At 39.0% G+C, this 19010-nt stretch overlaps 2 protein-coding genes across 5 annotated transcripts; both read left to right on the top strand.

Annotated features, from left to right (window-relative positions):
• Window positions 1-1541: 1541 nt before the first annotated feature.
• On the top strand, window positions 1542-11530 carry clta (clathrin light chain A). 3 transcript variants are annotated; one of them, XM_005806493.2, is made up of 7 exons: window positions 1542-1824; window positions 2440-2468; window positions 3373-3490; window positions 4457-4568; window positions 5013-5066; window positions 8412-8447; window positions 10456-11530. In XM_005806493.2, exons 1-7 carry the CDS (start codon window positions 1647-1649, stop codon window positions 10625-10627), a joined length of 699 nt encoding a protein of 232 aa, XP_005806550.1. In that variant the 5' UTR covers window positions 1542-1646; the 3' UTR covers window positions 10628-11530. The 3 variants fall into 3 exon arrangements, with proteins under 3 accessions (XP_005806550.1, XP_023189676.1, XP_014327045.1); XM_023333908.1 differs by lacking the exon at window positions 8412-8447; XM_014471559.2 differs by lacking the exons at window positions 5013-5066; window positions 8412-8447 and having other exon boundaries at window positions 1545-1824.
• A 2864-nt stretch (window positions 11531-14394) lies between these two features.
• On the top strand, window positions 14395-19010 carry nans (N-acetylneuraminate synthase). Of its 2 annotated transcripts, XM_023333111.1 has the most exons (7): window positions 14395-14646; window positions 15889-16104; window positions 16189-16288; window positions 17085-17239; window positions 17766-18032; window positions 18139-18384; window positions 18554-19010. In XM_023333111.1, exons 1-6 carry the CDS (start codon window positions 14515-14517, stop codon window positions 18346-18348), a joined length of 1080 nt encoding a protein of 359 aa, XP_023188879.1. In that variant the 5' UTR covers window positions 14395-14514; the 3' UTR covers window positions 18349-18384; window positions 18554-19010. The 2 variants fall into 2 exon arrangements, with proteins under 2 accessions (XP_023188879.1, XP_005806551.1); XM_005806494.3 differs by having other exon boundaries at window positions 18139-19010.

The following is a 19010-nucleotide window of genomic DNA, read 5'->3' as shown; positions in this document are numbered from 1 at the left end:
ACAGTTATTTCCATTTTTACTTATCGTTTTGGGCTCAATACTTTTATCCACCATGACCGTTTCACCCTGATTACAGCCGCAGGTCTTAGATTTACGGTATGTCTTGTCTTCACCGTCGAGACAAACATTTGCCCATTTTTCTTTGAGGAAAAAACTCAGGTTCTGCTAGATTCTAAAAAAGTCCACTCCACAGCATGATGCTTCCTCCACTCTGTTTCACTTGTTCTCCATAAAGATATTTATGCCCAGGTTGTCTTCATGGTGGTACTTGCTCACTAATGTTCTCAAATTAAACGCTGAGGCCATCACACTTATCCTGAAATTATACTAAAACCAATTGTACTTGGTTTAGAAAAATGGACTATATTAATTGGTTTAGGGGTCTCAAACTCCAGTCCTCGAGGGCCGCTGTCCTGCAACTTTTAGATGTGCCTCTGCTGTGCCACACCTGAATAGAATAATTAGGTCATTAGCAAGGCTGGGAGAACTGATCTACACAAGGAGGAGGTCATTAAGCCATTTCATTCCAGCGTTTTGTACCTGTGGCACATCTAAAATCTGCAGGACTGCAGCCCTCGAGGACTGGAGTTTGACACTCCTGTAAATTGCGTAGCTTCTGAATGCAGATGGTTGCATAAGTGTTGAAAGGAAATCAGGCTGCAATACTCTCAACTTGTTTGCATTCTAAGCTTTTCAAATTATTTTGTAAAAATGAATAAATAGATAATTGAACACAAAAATATATGGTATTTATGCATTACTTTGTTTTGGTCAATCCCTGAAAGTTAAGGTGAAATACAGTGGAATCTGGGATTTTAATTAGACAAAGTATGAAAAGGTGTCGATGTTTTAATAGGCTACTTTTGCAAGGCAATGTGTTGTGTGTAAGCTAAATTAAGAGAAGTGGAGTACTATCCTGATAGTATTATACAAGTAGAAGGAATTAAAAGAAAAGGCTGAAAGCATACCAGATTAAATAAGAATCTCTCATACCTAATGCGACGACACACCTGTAATATGTATTTAAATTCTTCTGGACTGGAAGGCCCATACTGGTTCATATGGGATTCTGAACAAAGGTAGTTATTATTCTGGTTGAAACTGAGAACGTTTCTTATTAGTACTTACTTAATTTTTCATCAAAACAGTGTTCACAAAGACACAGCCACTCTTTAACATATTTTCAGAACAACATTTACGAATAAGACATTATTACATGACTTTTGTTACTAACGTGTCAACAGAAAATCTTTTCTTGATCCCTTATAAACTTTAAGGGAAATAAAACAAGGAAATGTTAAGAACTTAACAGTATATCAACAGAGCTGTATATAAACGCTACTTATAGTCTCTGTAACTGCGGGGAGGGTTAACAGCTTTTACACACGTAGTTGATCATGGGACCAGCAGGCAATGATTAAAGAGATGTAATTGGTCCAATTCTGATGTAATTTGTCACTGATTGGCTACTAATACTGCCAATCCGCAATCCTGCCTTTTGATTGGTTGTCCCCCTGTTTCCGCTTCGACAGCTATAGATTCGTCACCCCTCCCCTCGCCCTTCTTCCCGTTTAGCCATAGCTCTCCGTGGGTCCCAGCACCTGCTTGTCGTTTCTCCGGTTTATCCTCCCGCAGGCTCTCCCGACATGGATGATTTTGACATGCTGAACGCGCCCGCCGCTGGAAACGGCGTGGGCTCGGACGAAGACCCGGCCGCAGCTTTCCTGGCCCAACAGGAGAGCGAAATTGCGGGGATCGAGAATGACGAGGGCTTCAGCATCCTGGACGGCGGAGAGGTCCCTTCGTCGCTCAGAGACCCTAACGGTTCGTCCCCGCTGCGCTCCGACGGAGGGACCGTAACGCCTCCATTCAGGGTTATTTCGCTGGTCTCTAGCTACAGTTAATACCTGGGGATATTACGGAGGTGGAAGACGTTAAATTATAAATGCTCGCGGTAACACAAACGGTAATTTGACACGGCATTTGGTGCGCCTAGCTAATGCTAATGCTAATGGAGCTGTCATTTGTTTGCTGTCGGGTTTATTTAAGATTAATTCCAGTTCCTGAAACAGTTCAGAGCTTGTATTATGATTCGGTGCGGTTTCATAATGTGCTTTGTTTAATAAATGCAGTATTTGCCATTGTTTCATATGGGCTTAAAGGCTTGTGATAACATCAGCTTTCTTGGCCGTGTCATTCATCGCTGGTTGCCGTTCACACAACGTTACTAATAACCGCAGGAAGACATTTATGTAGGACGCAGCAACCTTTGACCCTAATGTGTCATTTTAACTGTTGGTTAGAAATGCTGACATGTCATACATAAAATTGTGCCCATATGAAACTCCTAAAGCGTTAAACATTATTACTCGAAATTTTTCCCTTTGTGTTTTTATATGTATGGTTTTATTTTCTAACTTTTTGTATGTTTTTTAATAGACGGCGCCATCAATGGAGAGTTTCACGGGGTAATACTTCCATTATTTTCTCCTATAAGTTTCTGTTTCCCCCCCAGTTTGACTGAATTCGCAGCTACTTATGTCTTTTAACCTTTCATTTAAAGAAATGTGTATTTAGCCTTTACAGGCTTCACAAACCGATGCAAACGGATGTTTTAGTTTGGACTTTGTTTCTTGCTGTGGTCTTGATTTTGGGGGGAAAAAACTAAAATTTTCTACCTCAATTTTACTGGAACCCAAACTTTATTCCGCATACCTTCTTAAAATAAATTTAATGACTTTTTTTTTTGTTTTGAAGCTGATGAGAGTCATAGAACCACATTTATTTTTTTCAGTAGAGCATGAGGAAAATCTTGATAAATTGTTTGTTGTCCAATGTAGATACAAAACCTCCTCAAAATGAGTTGGAATTGACACTTGCTTGACGTGAAACTTTGCATAGTGACGAGCTGTGCACATTTTCAGGCTGAAAAATCCCCAACTGGTTTCTTTCTGTATTTTTTTGTTTGTTTTCTTGTGACATGATAAGGCCAAGTCGGAGATGAACATAGTAATGTATATGGTAGAAAATTCTCACCGACTTTCAGTTTTTACTACATCATTACTTCAGTCTAGAACTGTGTGCCTCGAGGTTCTTGTAGTTGATGACTCCGGCTTCCTTTTCCTGTGCTGTCATTGCAACATTTCGTCCTTTGCACCGTCAGGACTTCTGGCAGAGAGAGAGAGAGAGAAGAAGCCCACTTTTAGGAATGGATGTGGTGCCTGCAAATGAGAAATAAAGGACGAAAGATGCCAGATGCAGTGTTAGGATTATAGTCAGGAGGAATCTATTAATCTTTCAGAAAGCTATTAAATAATACGTATATATATTTTTATCAGAACGTCATTGAAAAGTTGATGTTTTGTTTTGAAGGAAAGCAACGGCCCATCAGATGCCTATGCAGCCATTTCCAATGCCGACCGGCTGCAGGCTGAACCTGAAAGTCTCCGGAAGTGGAGGGAGGAACAACGAGAGAGGCTGGAGGTGCTAGGTAGGTTCAGAGAGACGACTCGGTTCTGAAGCAGCTCATGAACGACTTTCTGTGCTGCGACAAGTAAAAGCCCAAAGAGTCAAAACCAGTAGTTCTTTCCTCTACATGGTGTGATCTGCACAGAGAAACGGTCAGTTAATTTCTCTGATTTGTTGATCATCTCTTGAGTCCACTTGTGATTCATGTAGCCACATCTCTATCGGTTATCGTATTCATATCGCAGTCATATTTATTCATAGTTACATCGACCTGCTGCACAGAATTTGCAGCCTGATTTAAATGGCGAACCAGTCAGTGTTTTTCCGTTTTCCTATGTTGAATAAAAATGACACATCCAGTGCAGTTTCTCACTGAAATAAAGTCTGTGCTAATGTAACATTTTTGTTTTTTAGTATCAAACTTGTCAAAAGTTAGTCACATAGTAAAAATGCTCAAAAAGGCTTTGCTCAGGGTTCCTGTGCAGTCTGGAAAATACACTTTGAATATTTTATTCCTGTCATGTAAAAGTTGAACCATTCCTTGTATCCTTCCTTTTTCCTTTTATCCTTTTTCTTTTTCTGCGCCATCCTTTCTTACATTTTCTTCTTTCCTTCCGATTTTTCTTACGTTTGTCCTTCATTAATCCTGTTCATTCGTCATTCTCTTGGTTTTTTTTCACCTTTCATCCTTGTTTCCTGTCTTCTTTTCCTTCTGCTCTTCCTTATTTCCTTTCAATCCATCCTTCCTCCTTTGCTCCTCATCTTTCTACCATCCCTCATTTAACTTGATCCTTCCTTGTCCTTTAAAAACAAAACACACGACGCTGAAAGGAACTAACAAAACAAACAAAAAAGACAATTAATACAGAAATGAACAACATTGAAATTCCTTTCAATGGTAAAAATGCAGCGTACAAGAGTCAGAGTTTAATATGTTTTTGTCTCATTTTTCATTCTTCTCCCGTGCCTCGCCACATTCCCTCTGCAGATGCCAACTCTCGCAAGCAGGAGTCCGAGTGGAAGGAGAAGGCCAAGTTGGAGCTGGAGGACTGGCATGCCAGGCAGAACGAGCAGCTGGAGAAAACTAAATCCAACAACAGGTAGAGGCTTTGTGGCGGGATTCCAAAACGGCAACCCAATACGGGTTTACGCTTGGGAGGCCCTCAGCTGTTACTGCAGCCTGGAAAACGCGTAGAATGTGTTTAACTGTTTAGATTAAACCAAAATCAAGCATATTCAGATTAAGATTTGAATCAACAGGATATAGCCTTTTAGTTAGTTTCTCACTCATCTTACTGAATGTACGCTGCTCTGCGGTGTCCTTGGTAACGACAAACACAATCACCTGTGAGCCTCTCCTCTTCTTTGAGCTGGTGAAACTCTTCATTTTTAAGGTCAAAAAAAGCTGATGGTTGGACTTTATATCTGAGTGCTAACCGATGATAACGTCTGTTTTTTTTTCTATCCCCTCCTCCCTGTTACTGTTTTTTTTCTCGCCTCTCCTGCCTTCTCGCTGCTCTGTCGTTGGGCGGATGTTTGTCCAGAGTGCTGGATGAAGACTTCTACAAGCAGCCCTTCTCTGACCTCATTGGTTATGTGTATGTTGCTCCAACTAACATCCTCCTTCTTAATACCTTTTTGTTTCCCTCTCATATCGCTCACGTTTTCTCCACAGCACACATCAGTTATCTCATAGTAAATGAGTCACCCTTTAGTATTGCCATGTTTCTTTTAAATCCAATTTATTTTAAGTTTTAGATTTCTCCCTTCATAAATACTACGTCCAGTGATGTTTACTGACCCATTCGTCTGCATGCCAACTGAGTGGATGCCTTTCATGACGCTTATTAGAACTACTAATATTAAATGTTTATTAAAATGCTAAACCACTCACTTGCATGTTGTTACACCAGAGGTAGACCGATTGATTAATTTGTCCAAAGAGGATCCTGAAATTGACTCCCAACTAACTTTCTTGTCGTTCCCAGCAATTGCCAGAAGGTTGATAAAACTGAAATCTTATTAAAACATTTTTTCACTTTTTTTAATTTGAATTCATCGGAGTGCGAATAAAATTTGAATAAGTTCCAGGGCTGCGACCGACAATTATTTTAGCAATCGATTATTCTGACGCTCAATTGATTGGTCTGATTTGAAAAATTGGCACTTTCTGTAGGTTTTTTTTTTTTTTTTTAACAACTTGCAACTTTCTGGACAATATTAGAGATAAATTAAAAGATGCAAATGAGCAAATAAGTTATGTTTTTGAATATGAAAATAAAATTCTGTTTCCTAAAATGCAATGTGTACAGTAGCATTTCCTTAGTGTGTTCATCTGCAGCCAAAAGAATGACAGCTAATCTGCAGATTATTATTATTTTTATTTATTTATTAAATTTTTATGAATTCGATAACAAAAGATGCTTAATAGGAGATTTTTTATTTGTAATATTTTTACAGAGTCTGAACCAGGTGACGCTAAAAATGTGATTGAGAAGTTCTGGGTAAAAGAGATTTGCAGACAACACAAAGTCTCATCGCAAATACAAAATGTATTTTATCTTTTTGCACAGTTTTGGCTTACTTACTGCCCTGACTGCAAATTCAGTAAATGGCCTCTTTTAGAGTCTGTGTACTCCAGTTAACAATTAATCTATTACTAAATTAGGTGACGATTATTTCATTAATCGCTTAATCACGATTAATTTGATCGTGTCAGCCGTAATGAGAACGTGCTCAAACTGTTCAGAGGTTGGAATACACGAGTCAAAGTCGAGAGTAAAGTTTTTGACTAATTAGCCAATTAAAAGGAAAACTGCATCCATTTTTGTTCTTCTTCTTTCCGTAGCTTTAATACGTCGGCCCTTTAGTTTCGGTCCACTTCAACATTAAAACATGCCTCACAAGTCGTCAGTCACATTCATCCAGATCGTCTCCATTCTTCCAAAACTGCTTGTTTTCATTCTCTGTTCATCACTCACACCTGTGCTGTTTTCCCTTGAAGTTGCATCAGGATATAGGAAACCTTACCAACAATAATTTGCTTCTGTTTTTGTTTCAAAATAAAGTGTTTTCATGTTTTTTCTTTTACATTTTCTCTTTGACGTAAACTTACTGAGGAGTAGGGTGCTTAAGGATTCGCTTGAAGCAGTTGTGCGTTTGCATTAATCAGTCCGTGATGTTGTAGATGATCAATTTGTTCACCTTTTGGTGTATTTTTAAACTTTATTGCGCTGTAGTTCAATATAATGTAGCTTTATAACGTTTTAGATTAAACTTCCCGCACCTTCAAGATAACTTTGCTTCATGACAAACAGACAACTGCTTCAAACAAGACAGCTCTCATGCTGTTTTAGAAATGTGTTTTGTAGCTGCTGACGTGCTGATAGTGGAATTTCATGGCAGATAATTGAAGGTGAAATGGGATGGCTGAAGTCGTCTTATTTCGAGATGCACCAGGAATTTGATTGGTGGCTGGATTTGATCGATTTTCATCTTGACGAGCCCGAACCGGAGAAAAGGCGGGTAGTGACTCAAAGATCCAAACTATGTCTGATCAGTGAGTTCACACAGATGTAGAAGTTTAAGAAAGATGTCAGAAAGATTGACGAATATTTAGGGGAAATAAACCAAACTTTTTAAACGCGTGGAGACGTGTCTTGAGGTTGTGAGAGTGAGTGACACTTTGAGAAGAGTGTTAGGGAGCTGATTAAAGAAATGTTTTGAGCTTTTAACCGCCTGTTTATGGCTGCAACTAGTGATTATTTTAGTTATCAGTTATATTGAAATAAATCTGCACATTCTGCAGACTTTTCATTTGACTACTAGTCCCCCCCCCCCCCAATATTAGAAATGCATTAAAAGATGTAAACAAGCACATTTTTGTAAAATGAAAATGGCATGGCCTAAAATTCAACAACACAGTATTCCTTTAGTGAATGCTTGATTATTTGTGGCAAAGGATGCATCTGTTGCTAAAAAATACTGCTAACTTATTTTGATTAATTGAATAGCAAAGGGAGCTTAAAATGTTGTTTTTTTTTCTTTATGTTTTTACATAATTTGAACCAGTTGAAGCTCAAACTAGGTAGAACATATTTGTAGACAAAGAAGTATTTTTGTCTTTGCAGTTTGCACATATGTACAGTTTTGGATGAATCATTTCTCTGAGTGTTTTTTCTTTTAGCAGGTGGCCATTTTTAAGAGTCTGCGTACTCCAGATAATGATTAATTGATTGCTAAATTAGTAGAAGATTTCAATAACGGATCAATCCATGATTAATCGCTGATGACCACTCGTGGCTAGAAGAAGGTTTTCAGTGCCGTTCTTTGACATTTTGTATTAGTTTTGTGAAGGAAAATCAAAATGTACTAAAGTCAGCTTCAGGATGTCAAGGTTTTAGGAAGAAACCGATTGAAAATGAGCCACTCATCTCTGATTGGTGCATCTCTAGTATTACAGGGGGCTGATTACCACTTTATGGAAGGTTTGTTTTGCACATCAAATCAGCATGTGGGGGTGCTGAGGTGGGATGCAGCCCACTTTAATACTCCTAGCTCAAAGTATCTGCTGTGAAACGGGTTGATATGCCATAGACATGTGCAGCCTTTGGTTTGGACTTGACCTCAGAGCTCTGACCTGTATGAGGCTGATTGACAGTCGGCGTGGTGAGAGCTGGATAAAATGTTCTCACACAAATTTCAATTCATTGGCAAATAGTTTTTTGCTTACTGAACCAAAAGCTGCACAGAAATGATTTCTGTAGGAAGAATAAAGAAAACTGTCGCTTTGGCATGTTTGGCTTCCACATCTGCAATGAGCTAATTTTTGTCTTTCATTTCACTCGCCCCTCTCCTTCTCTCCTTCTCTCTCTCTCTCTCTCTTTTGAATTCTGACCGGTGAAACTGTTTCTCCCTGTTTTCTTTTCCTCTGCACCTCAAAGCACACACATTAACCATCCTTGCTACCGCCTAGACCAGTTAAGTAAACAAACGAAACCCCAGAAACTTTTAAGTATTTGATATTTTTGAGGATGGAATCCATCTTGTGACTGTTCCTTTTTTTCTTTCTTATTTGTTGTTCAGTTTAGTTGCTTCGTCTTTTAGCTCCACTGATTGCTGTAATGTCCCTTCTTTGACGTCGTTGTCCTTCTAGTCTCTTGTGTTTGGTAGATGGTTGTGACGGTGAATGTTGGTTAGTTTCCCATCCCCCATTTTACTGTGTTTACTTTTTTTATCATTATTATTATTTTGAGCTGAATTTGTGTTTACGGACAGTGTGGGAACTCCGAGTAAATCAGTGTAAATAAAGATCAACTCTGGGGGTGGTATTATGTGGGTGGGTGTTAGGACAGTTTGGGTTTTTTTTTTCATAGCCTGGATTGGATCTCAAAAGGTCTTGGTGATTAACTTTATTTTATATATATATATATACAGTATATATATATATATATATATATATATATTTTTTTTTTTTTTTTACACTTTTCAGTCCGTTTTCAGATATGTCCGTTTAGTTTTTTCACACACAAGATGAAAGAAAACCATACCTGCTCCTTTGCCGCAGCACAGCGCATGGCTAAGTCGCAGTAGCTTGGTTAAAGAAAAAGGGGGGGGGAAGCCAAAGCTTTCTGCTATTGGTCATATATTTAATGAATGTTCTCTACCTGGGTGAGATTTTTTTATCAAATGTGCACCCACCAGGCAAGCTTTAGCGTATTTGTATGAGTTAATCGTGTTTAACCAGCTAAAACTCTTTTTCAGCCTTTTATTTATTTTGGCTAAGTTTGTCTTCCTTTTTGATGATTTTCTTTAATCGGTGGTATTGTACCTCTGCTTGGTGTTGTGGCTTGTCTGACGAGTCGGGTAATTGCGGTGTTATGTGTGAGCAAAGGCGCGGCCGTGTTGCAGACAGTAAGGCTGTGGGTGTAATTAAACTTGATATTTATGATGGGACTAACCTGTGCTGAGGCCGACTCTGCAGAGCGAACAGTCCAACCCAGCCAAAAGTTGAGAAATCCTCCTGTCGGATCTAAAAGTTTTGAGCAAAATGTCAAAAGTGAGGAGCTAAAGCAGAATGAAGCATGGGTGCACCGATAAGCCAGTTGGATGATAAATCGATCCCAATAATTTTGGGTGATTGGTTATCAGTCGATACTTGACTACTTCTGCAAATTTCAAAAAGTCGGCCACTGTTCCCTTTTGAACTGCTGCCAGAGACTCTAGCCTGCAGGTGTGTGGTTAAACAATAATCACAATAATTAGTAACAAGTTGCTATATTCAGCAACTTTTTAAAGAAAAAAACAAAACAAAACAGTATTGGCCAAAATTGGAGTTGGCAATTGAGACTTTTTAGAGATCAGCAATCAGTCAGAAAAAAGGAGTCGGTGCATAGGCCTGTCGTGATGACACTTTTTCCTGGACGATAAAATTGTACCATAAGTTATCGCAATAACAATTGGTCTCAAAACAATATTATTGCTTATTTCAATTACCATTAATGGCATACATGATGATGCAGGAACACATTCTCAAAGATCAATAAGTTTTAAATACCAGTGAACATTTAGCACTAAAACTGGAAGGCATTTTGAATAACCAGAATAAATAAAAAAACAAGAACAACAAATAAAATTAATTATGAAGTCTCTGTAGGCAAAATTGTCTTGCAAAAGTAGGACTTGTGACGAAAGCTCCAGACTGAAAACTTGTCATCTAGTTTTTGGTAGAAAGAAAGAGAAATGATAAATCATAGAAATAAAAATTGAGTTTGTTTTAACTTACCAGCTGATTAATTGATTTATTGCTTGTTAGGACAGGCCAATCGGTGCACTCCTTACATGAAGGTGACCCAGCATAAACCTGTGTTGGCTCTCTGCAGAGGACTTTCTCACGTTGTTTGTTGTTTTTTGGGGATTTTTCACTTCTTCCTCCACTGACCGACCCGTTTTTCCCCTTCCTCTTCCACCTTCTCCTCCTCTCATCAGGGCGGCCGAGGAAGCGATGATTTCGGATCTGGACGAGAACAACCCCGGCACAGAGTGGGAGCGGGTGGCTCGGCTCTGCGACTTCAACCCCAAGTCCAGCAAGCAGGCCAAAGACGTGTCCCGCATGCGCTCCGTCCTCATCTCCCTAAAGCAGTCCCCGCTGGTCCGTTAGAGGCCAGAGATCTGGGGAAGTCCATTCCATGTCATGTTTTCCTTTCTTTTTGTTTTTATTTTTCCACCTCACACGCCAACTACTGAATCCACATCTTTTGTCTTCGAAGGTGAAGGGGGACAGCCCGGGTTTCCATTTTCACACAGGCCTGTAGAGATTATCACTTCTCTGACCCCTTTGAAAGCTTTCCGTCTTTCCACCTCAGACTAGTCGAAACCTCACGTTTTGTGGCCCCATGTTGAAGTCTCGTTGGATTTGACCAAAGTGTTTGGTCTGTGGTCCTTCGTAACACTGTAAAGGATGGTGAGTTGGGACACTAAAAGGGAAAGATTGATGTTTGTATTTTTTTAAGGCTTACAGCTACACTACATCCTCCGTCGCCTCCAAACAATATCAGAATGCTGTTGTATAACCTCAACATGTCGATCCGTCGTTTGCCCTCCAACATATCACTTCCTGTCCTCCTTTTAGTGAAGTATTAGTGTCCGTTTTGTATTTCTTATCTTTCTTTTTTTGGGGGGGACCAAACTCCAAATCCAGTGTACTTTACTCTGTGCAGTGCTTCATTGTGGCATATTGTGTTCAAATTTCCAATCTATGCATTTTTTCTTTTTTTTTGGAAACTTTTTTCCCCTCATCCAGTCAGAAGTGAAGGAAGTCCAATCATTACAAAACGTGTGACCTGTTTGTATGGGTGTTGAAACCCTAACAGTGTGTGTATGTACTTTGAGTGTACCTATGTACATATACAGAAGGCTATGTATACAGTATATAAACATTTATGTCACTAAAATTAGACCATTGTGGTTTTAAAGACTAGATACTAGCTAGTTGTTCCTTGACCATGTGTATTCATTGTCCATTTGATTTCAGTACAAGTAAAAAAAAAAAAGAGGATGAGAACTTTGCTGTCCTGTCATTTTTCTGCTTATTACTGTATATGGAGACTGGAGCTCAGTTACAAATGTCTCAATATCATATGTGTAGTATCCTTAATATGACAAATGCTGATGGCACCGGACTTATCACTCTTAGACTTAAACAATTGACAAAGTACTTTTTAGACTACAAAGTGAATTTGTAAAAGTTTATGTCCAGCAAAGAGATGAAACTATGACCAAGGTTTTGGAATCATCTTGGAAAAACATTTTGGGCATTTTTTAGTTTTTAAGTCTATAGAAAAGGCAGAAAATCATTTATCAAACCTGATTTGACAACTTCTTTTACTCTGAACCTTTTCCAAATGTCTGACTATTCATGTCAAATTTGACACAGAAGAAAATAATGAAAATCCATGGTAACTTTGGACCCTATCCAAATGATGCTATCCAGAAAATGCCAAACTAAGTATTTTTTTTTTTTTTTTTTCAAATCAAACTTAATACTTGGCCGTCTTCCCCTAGTTGTCCACCATGTTGGGCACGACTCGCTCATGCTCCCCCACTTCCTGGACAAGGAAGTCTTGGCATCAAGGAATAAAAAATATGAATAAATTACTTGGGGAAAATGTTTTTTGCTTCTACGTGTCAATATCGTCCTACTTAATGCGTGTTTATCAGCTATGGAGGACCAAAACTGACAAAAATAAAAGAAATCTACTTTTTTTTTATTTTTATTGTTGGCCAAATACTTTTTCAGATAGCTGCGTATCCCGGTTAAATAAAATTGATCTAGTATGGTTTATGAAATTGCCCGGCAGTCCAGTGAATATAACATAATGTGACGCCATTGTTTTTTTAAATTTTATCCATTTAATTCGGCTTATTCCGGTTCTGTTGTGTCTAAAACAAGGTACGTTTTGTCTGGTAGACTTTCTTTCTTCCATGTTTCACAGTCACCAGTCGTCATTTTCCAGTTTGGCTAAATCAAGATAAGATCTCTCCTTTAATTTTGCAAAATAGTTTTAACAGCGCTGACCTGTCTGACTAATGACTTTCTACTCTTTGAGCAAGTACAAAGAAATGTGTGAAATGTGTCTTATTCATGTTGCAGAGCCAAATCTTTGACCTTACCGTAGTTTTCCCACACTATGGTGCTGCTCTGTCGTGCTATTGAAACCATAGTAGCCAAAATACAAGGACCTTGAGGGGCAAGAAAACAGAAAAAGTAGATGAGAGACAGAAAAAAAACCTGACAATTTGATCAAAAACACATTGTAACTTTTTTTAAAAAAAACTTTCAGTGAAAACTAGTATTTCATTCAGATCTGGCATTTGTCTGAAAGACTGGCACAAAGATTGATGAAAGGACAAGCTAACTTATTCGGAATCAGCAAAGAAAAACACAATAAGTATTTAAAATACAAGTAGGTTTTTCATGAATGGACCAGTTTCATCTGAAATAGATTAACTTTTTCTCTTCCCTCATTTATTGTCCTGCACTTCCACTGATGTGTTGTTTCTGTTGCATTGATGTGTAAAGAAGCCGACCAAGTGTCGATGGCTGCTTTAATTATGGCTGACTGGGGCTTTCATAGAGTCCTAAAGGAAGTTATGAATCCTGTGCAGTCCTTTGCTCCTGTGCAGAACATTGCTAAGACAGAGTGTTTGTACTTATTCCAAATGTACAATATAATGGAGAAGCCATTATATAGTGACAGAAAAGTAATGGCACGGTGTCCTTTGTTTCTCTTTGTTGGAGTTATGTTAAACTGTACATGTTTAGTAGGTGGGTGCAGACGTCTTGACAAGCCAAACAAATATGAACAACATGCAAAAGAGACACAAATCTATAATCTAATTTATGAGAAAACAAAACAAACAAAATAAGTTATTTTTTGCACTAGTGGTCTTTATTACCTCAGTAGCTACACAGGAATGACAGAGAGAAAAGGGGAAGGCAACTAAACCCTGGACAGCTGCAGCTAGGAGTGTAACCTTAGTATGTGATGCAGCTGTTCTTCCACTGAGCCACGAGACATAAGAAGGATTTTTTATTAGACACCAATGTTGGGGGGAAAAAAAGGAAGTGAAAAATCTAGGGGGAGTTTTTTTGTTTTGTTTTGTTTTTATTTTAAAATCAGAACTAGAGAGGTCGAAGCACCGAGTTTCTTTAAATCAAGACTATAACCCACCTGTTTAGAGTTTCCTTTGAACCATAATAAGTCATAAATAATAAGTAGAATTTTAATTTTATCATAGTAAAACTAGTGTAGCCAACAAACAGCAAAAGACATGCAAATTTAATTTATACTGTTTTTTTTTTTTTTTTTTACCAACCCTCCACCTCCACCACCACCACTACCCTTTTCTCAAATGAATAGTTAGTATTTTAATACAAGACTCAAACATTGGTTAGTTTCTGCTAAGAACATTGAAACGACTAAAAGATGAACTTCGTGAAGTTTTTTCTAGGTCAGGGAATCTGGAACAAAAAAAAAAGTGGAAACAAAAAAAAAATGAACATGTTTTTGTTCATTTTTGACAGTAGTATTATGTTTTAATGATTTTCAACAGATTACCAAATGAAGTCATGTTTTGCTCATTTTGCTTTTGACCTAGCAACCATTCATTCATTCATTCATTCAATCAATCGTAGCAACAAAAAAAAATAAAAATTCCCCCCCCATTTCTGCTTCTTTTTTTATATTTTCAATAGTTATTATAATATAGTATATATATAGTTTCAATAATATTAATATTTGAGACAATCAGCTTTAAATTATTGTCATAATTTTGCTTAAAGATAAAAATAAAATCCTGAATGGCCATGCTTTTACTTTGAAAACCCTTCCGGCTGCTACGTGGAACACGTACGCTCTACAAAGGCGGAAGTAGTTCCTGAACGCAAAGCACTCCACTCGGTCGGGTTAGGCTGCACTGCCAACAGAGCACGTCCTGCTGTCCGCGCTCTTCTTTTACAGATTGTCACCATCCAGCGCCACCAAGATGCCTCTGGAGTTTGAGCTGTGTCCCGGTCGGTCCATCGGAGGAGAACATCCGTGTTTCATCATAGCTGAGATTGGACAGAACCACCAGGGAGACCTCGAGATCGCCAAGAAGATGATTAAAATGGCAAAGGTGAGCGAAAGTTTGCTTTATTTGGAAGGATTTGAGTGCAGGCTAATTATTATCAGCTCTCCCACGCTTCGGCTTTTAGCTGATCTAATAATAGAAATCAGTGGGAAAAGTGGAGTAAAGCATTGGCGAGTTTTTATGAATGGAGGATATTTGCTAAACTGATAGAGACGGTGGATTTAATATCTGGTTGGTTCACAACAATGAAGTTGTCACGCAGAGTAATGCTGTAAGTTTCAAACTGTGTCTCTCCTTCCTGGCGCGCTGCACCTGTAAGGACGCTGACAGGTTCAGGTGTGGCGATCATAAAGGGCCAGTCTGAGCGCCACACATCACTGCTGTGTGTTTTGTACTAGTTTAACCAGTCCGGGTCTTTCTTTCTTTCTTTCTCTTTGATCGAGCTCCACGCTTCATTCCATGTGGTGGAATTAATTCTGACATTAATTCATGATGGATTAGACGACATGCTAACAGTATTCCTAGCAGTGATGTAAATAATTAAATAGTGGTTTAAAGAGTGTCTCTAATACTGTAATTAACAAATAATTGGCATATAAATATTTAAATCCATTTTATTTAATGCATAAATTTTTTACTTTTTAGAAAAATATTGAAGTTAATTTTTGTTGGATCCCCAGTTAAGTATTATATATATATATATATATATATATATATATATATATATATATATATATTCCAAGGGCTTAGGTTTGGTCCAAGTTTTGGTGGGACCTTACAACTTACTCACCAACTCACCAGCATTTGAAATGAATGCTACCACTGTGTAGTATATTGAAATATTAAACTAATCAGTGTAGATTTTCGTTTATTTATTTTGTTTTTGTTAAAAAATACATATGGTTTTTTTTTTAAATTTATATGGCAAAAATTGGTCGGGACTATTTTATATCCCTTGAATATTGGTCGCGACATGTCACGACCGTCCATACCCAAACCTACGCCCATGATATATTCGTGCTGTACAATCTTGTGATTGTACAGCACTTTGGTCAGTGGTACTGTTTTAAAGTGCTATATAAATAAACTTGCCTTGCCTTGCCTTACTAGTGGAAGTGTGTGTATTACACCTTCCAAACTACAACCGTTGCCCAAATACCTGCCCTCCAATAATCTATGCTCTTTAAAACAAACAAACAAACAAAATCTTTTTTACATAAAAACATAGAAACTTTTTTGGTTCAAAGTTAAGATATATGATGTATTTTCACACATTCGCCTCCTCAGGACTGCGGTGCTGACTGCGCCAAATTCCAGAAGAGCGAGCTGGAGTACAAATTCAACAAGCGAGCCCTGGAGCGTCCGTACACCTCCAAGAACTCCTGGGGCAAAACCTATGGCGAACACAAGCGCCACCTGGAGTTCAGTCATGATCAGTACAGGGAGCTGCAGAAATACGCTGCAGAGGTGGGGATCTTCTTCACGGCTTCGGGGATGGATGAGGTAAGACGGCTCTGAGTTCCCAGGGTTACTTTCTTATTTGAGCTGTTCGGTCATTTAACTGCAGTTCTGGCCTGCGTCCTTTAGATGGCAGTAGAGTTTCTCCACGAGCTCAACGTGCCTTTCTTCAAAGTTGGATCCGGAGACACCAACAACTTTCCTTATCTGGAGAAAACGGCCAAGAAGGGTGAGACCGTCACCTGCTGCTTCAGGCTGAGGCTTTGGGTGTGATAGGAGAGAAACGTTGCTCAGGTTTCGAGGAATGTTGAAAGCAGTTGTTTCTTAGCAATGTATACAGTGTATACAAACAAAACCAAGCTGACAAGAAAAGTCACAGAAGAAGAACTATTGTTTGCTACGGCCACATCTACTATCCTGTAATGCTTGTTTTATAAAGGGCAACATTTTGAAAAACAATGTTCCTAAACGGCTGAAAAGATAAAGTGTAAACAGCAGAAATTTGTTAATTTTTCATTTTGTTCACTTTTTCTCATCATTTTCAGGTGTACCTCAAACACTGACCATTTTAAGCAAACAAAATAGTCTTGATTTATTACTCATTTCTTAATATTTTGCTTTTAAGAAGCATAAGAAGGTCGTGGGAAATGTTTTTGTCTGAGCTACTAAGCTCTAACCTCTTCAGTCATCAAAATACCTGTAAACTAAACAAAGTTTTGCTGAATAGATTTTTTTTTTTACAAAGACACAATATGTTCCTTCTAGTTATTCTCATGAGACAAGTAGCCTATATTGTACAGTAGGCAACACAGAGGAACTCGTTTTTCTTCTTCTTACTTTTAATAGAAATAAAAATAACAGTTTGATATTCTTGTTTATATTAAAAGAAAGCAACCGCTTTTAAGTTCCTGGTCTTTCTTATTGCAGCATATTTGTTTCTTGGTGAAATCAAAGTCCTGGACCTAAGCAGCCTTAAGGAGCCACATAAGCCTTTTATAAGGACGTTCTCCTGTCGTTTGCGCCAGGCCGTCCCATGGTGGTGTCCAGCGGGATGCAGTCGATGGAGACGATGCGTCGCGTCTACAAGACGGTGAAGCAGCACAACCAGAACTTTGCCATCCTGCAGTGCACCAGTGCGTACCCTCTGGAGGCTGAAGATGTCAACCTCAGAGTCATCACGGTGAATGAATTTTATCTTATTTTTTTTCCATATGTGTCCACTTGTGACATTTGGGTGGGGAGATACAGATGATGTGAAACAAAAATGTTAAGTTGTAAAAATTGCTTGTTTTTTTTTTTTTTGCTATGCTGCACACGGTGACGCTTTACAACCACAGACTTCACTGTGTTTGTAGTTACTTTATTCAGAGTTTGCGTGAAGTAACACAAAGTTACGCATAATTGTCAAGTAGAAGGTAAATGATGCCTTCATTCTAAATGATTAGTTTTTCCTGAAAAAACAACCTGAAAAGCGTGGTACAAAATTAATATCATAGGCCTCTTTTGTTAGTTTATCATGTAAAAAGTCAGTAAAATGGATGAAAGTTTGCAACCAGGAAGAAAAAACTAAAAGTGTTTTACGTATGGATACTTTTGCGAGGGACTATATTGGAGAGTCTGAAGAAAGCAACAGGCGTATCAGAAGAAGGGAAGACACAATACATGTTATCAGTCGAGAACAACAGTGTTTCTGTTCTTCACCGCAGGAATACCAGAAGGAATTTCCCGATATTCCCATCGGGTATTCCGGTCACGAGTCTGGGATCAGCATCTCGGTGGCAGCTGTGGCTCTGGGAGCGAAGGTCATCGAGCGTCACGTAACCTTGGACAAGACGTGGAAGGGGAGCGACCACGAGGCCTCGCTGGTCCCCTCTGAGCTGGCGGAGCTGGTCCGCTCCGTCCGTCTGGTGGAGCGGGCGCTGGGAAGCGGCGCCAAGCGGATGTTGCCCTGCGAGAAGGCGTGCCACGACAAAGTCAGTGTGACCTTCTCCTCTGCGATGAGACGCGCAAAAGTTTGGCGGCGAAGAACGTTTTCATTGTCTGTAACAACGTTGCTCCCTGTCGTTACTTGTCCTCCAGCTGGGCAAATCCGTGGTCGCCAAGGTGAAGATCCCCCAGGGAACGGTCCTGACGCTGGACATGCTGGCGGTGAAAGTGGCCGAGCCCATGGGCGTCCCGGCAGAGGACATCTTCCAGCTGGTTGGGAAGACGGTGACGGAGCAGGTGGAGGAGGACGACAGCGTCCTGCCGGAGGTGGTGGACAGCTACGGCAAGAAGGCCAAGTGCTGATCACAGCAGACGGTTGAAGCTTGTTCCAAATAAAAGGCACTTATTTCTTGAGGTTTATTTTGGGGTTTTTTTTTATTCTTAATGGAATAATCTGGATGTTCACACATTAAGTACGAGGGTAATTTTACTTCCTAATCATAAATTGGAAAGTGGAGTAAAATAGCTTAAATCTTTTGATGGATGATTAAAAATATATATTTTTCAGAAAGTGGTCTTGACGCGAGACGTTTTCTGGGTGTCCTCATTTCTTGTCGGTGCCTTCAGAAGCTGCCAACCACCAGGTGGAGCTGTAAGGAAAAACATTCTTTGCACTGAACCTTAACCCTCCACTGCAAGAAGAAAGTCACGTTGAGCCCATGGAGAAGCTTTGATCATTTCATTCAGACTGCTGAGATCAGAGCCTGTTAGCTCAGCAGGCACTGTACTGTCCATGTAGCTTTTTAGGGTGTAACAATTAAATAAACACAGAGCTGATTTTAAAAAAAAAATGTTTTTTAACTGTTATTCTTTTTCCCTGTGTGTGTGTCTCTGGTACTCCTGTTATAAATCTGCCTGAAAGTATAATTTCCCTTTGCCAAAAACTTTAGCCCAGGTGTTTTTGACACATTTGGGTCTGAGTTGTGTCTTGAAGAAAAAACCTTCTAATAAAATCTTGGCAAATA

Source organism: Xiphophorus maculatus, chromosome 5 (assembly GCF_002775205.1).
Source record: "Xiphophorus maculatus strain JP 163 A chromosome 5, X_maculatus-5.0-male, whole genome shotgun sequence".
In the NCBI taxonomy this organism is placed as follows: domain Eukaryota; kingdom Metazoa; phylum Chordata; class Actinopteri; order Cyprinodontiformes; family Poeciliidae; genus Xiphophorus; species Xiphophorus maculatus.
This window is presented reverse-complemented; position numbering and strand designations above follow the sequence as displayed.

What these genes read in the sequence shown, in the direction of transcription:
- clta (XM_005806493.2), top strand. Translation starts at nt 1,647, where the DNA reads ATGGATGATTTTGACATGCTGAACGCGCCCGCCGCTGGAAACGGCGTG. An exon ending in GTCGCTCAGAGACCCTAACG is followed by an intron (nt 1,825 to 2,439) that starts GTTCGTCCCCGC and finishes GTTTTTTAATAG; the next exon opens with ACGGCGCCATCAATGGAGAG. An exon ending in TCTGACCTCATTGGTTATGT is followed by an intron (nt 5,067 to 8,411) that starts GTATGTTGCTCC and finishes TGCACCTCAAAG; the next exon opens with CACACACATTAACCATCCTT.
- nans (XM_023333111.1), top strand. Translation starts at nt 14,515, where the DNA reads ATGCCTCTGGAGTTTGAGCTGTGTCCCGGTCGGTCCATCGGAGGAGAA. An exon ending in CGGCTTCGGGGATGGATGAG is followed by an intron (nt 16,105 to 16,188) that starts GTAAGACGGCTC and finishes TGCGTCCTTTAG; the next exon opens with ATGGCAGTAGAGTTTCTCCA. An exon ending in GGAGAAAACGGCCAAGAAGG is followed by an intron (nt 16,289 to 17,084) that starts GTGAGACCGTCA and finishes CGTTTGCGCCAG; the next exon opens with GCCGTCCCATGGTGGTGTCC.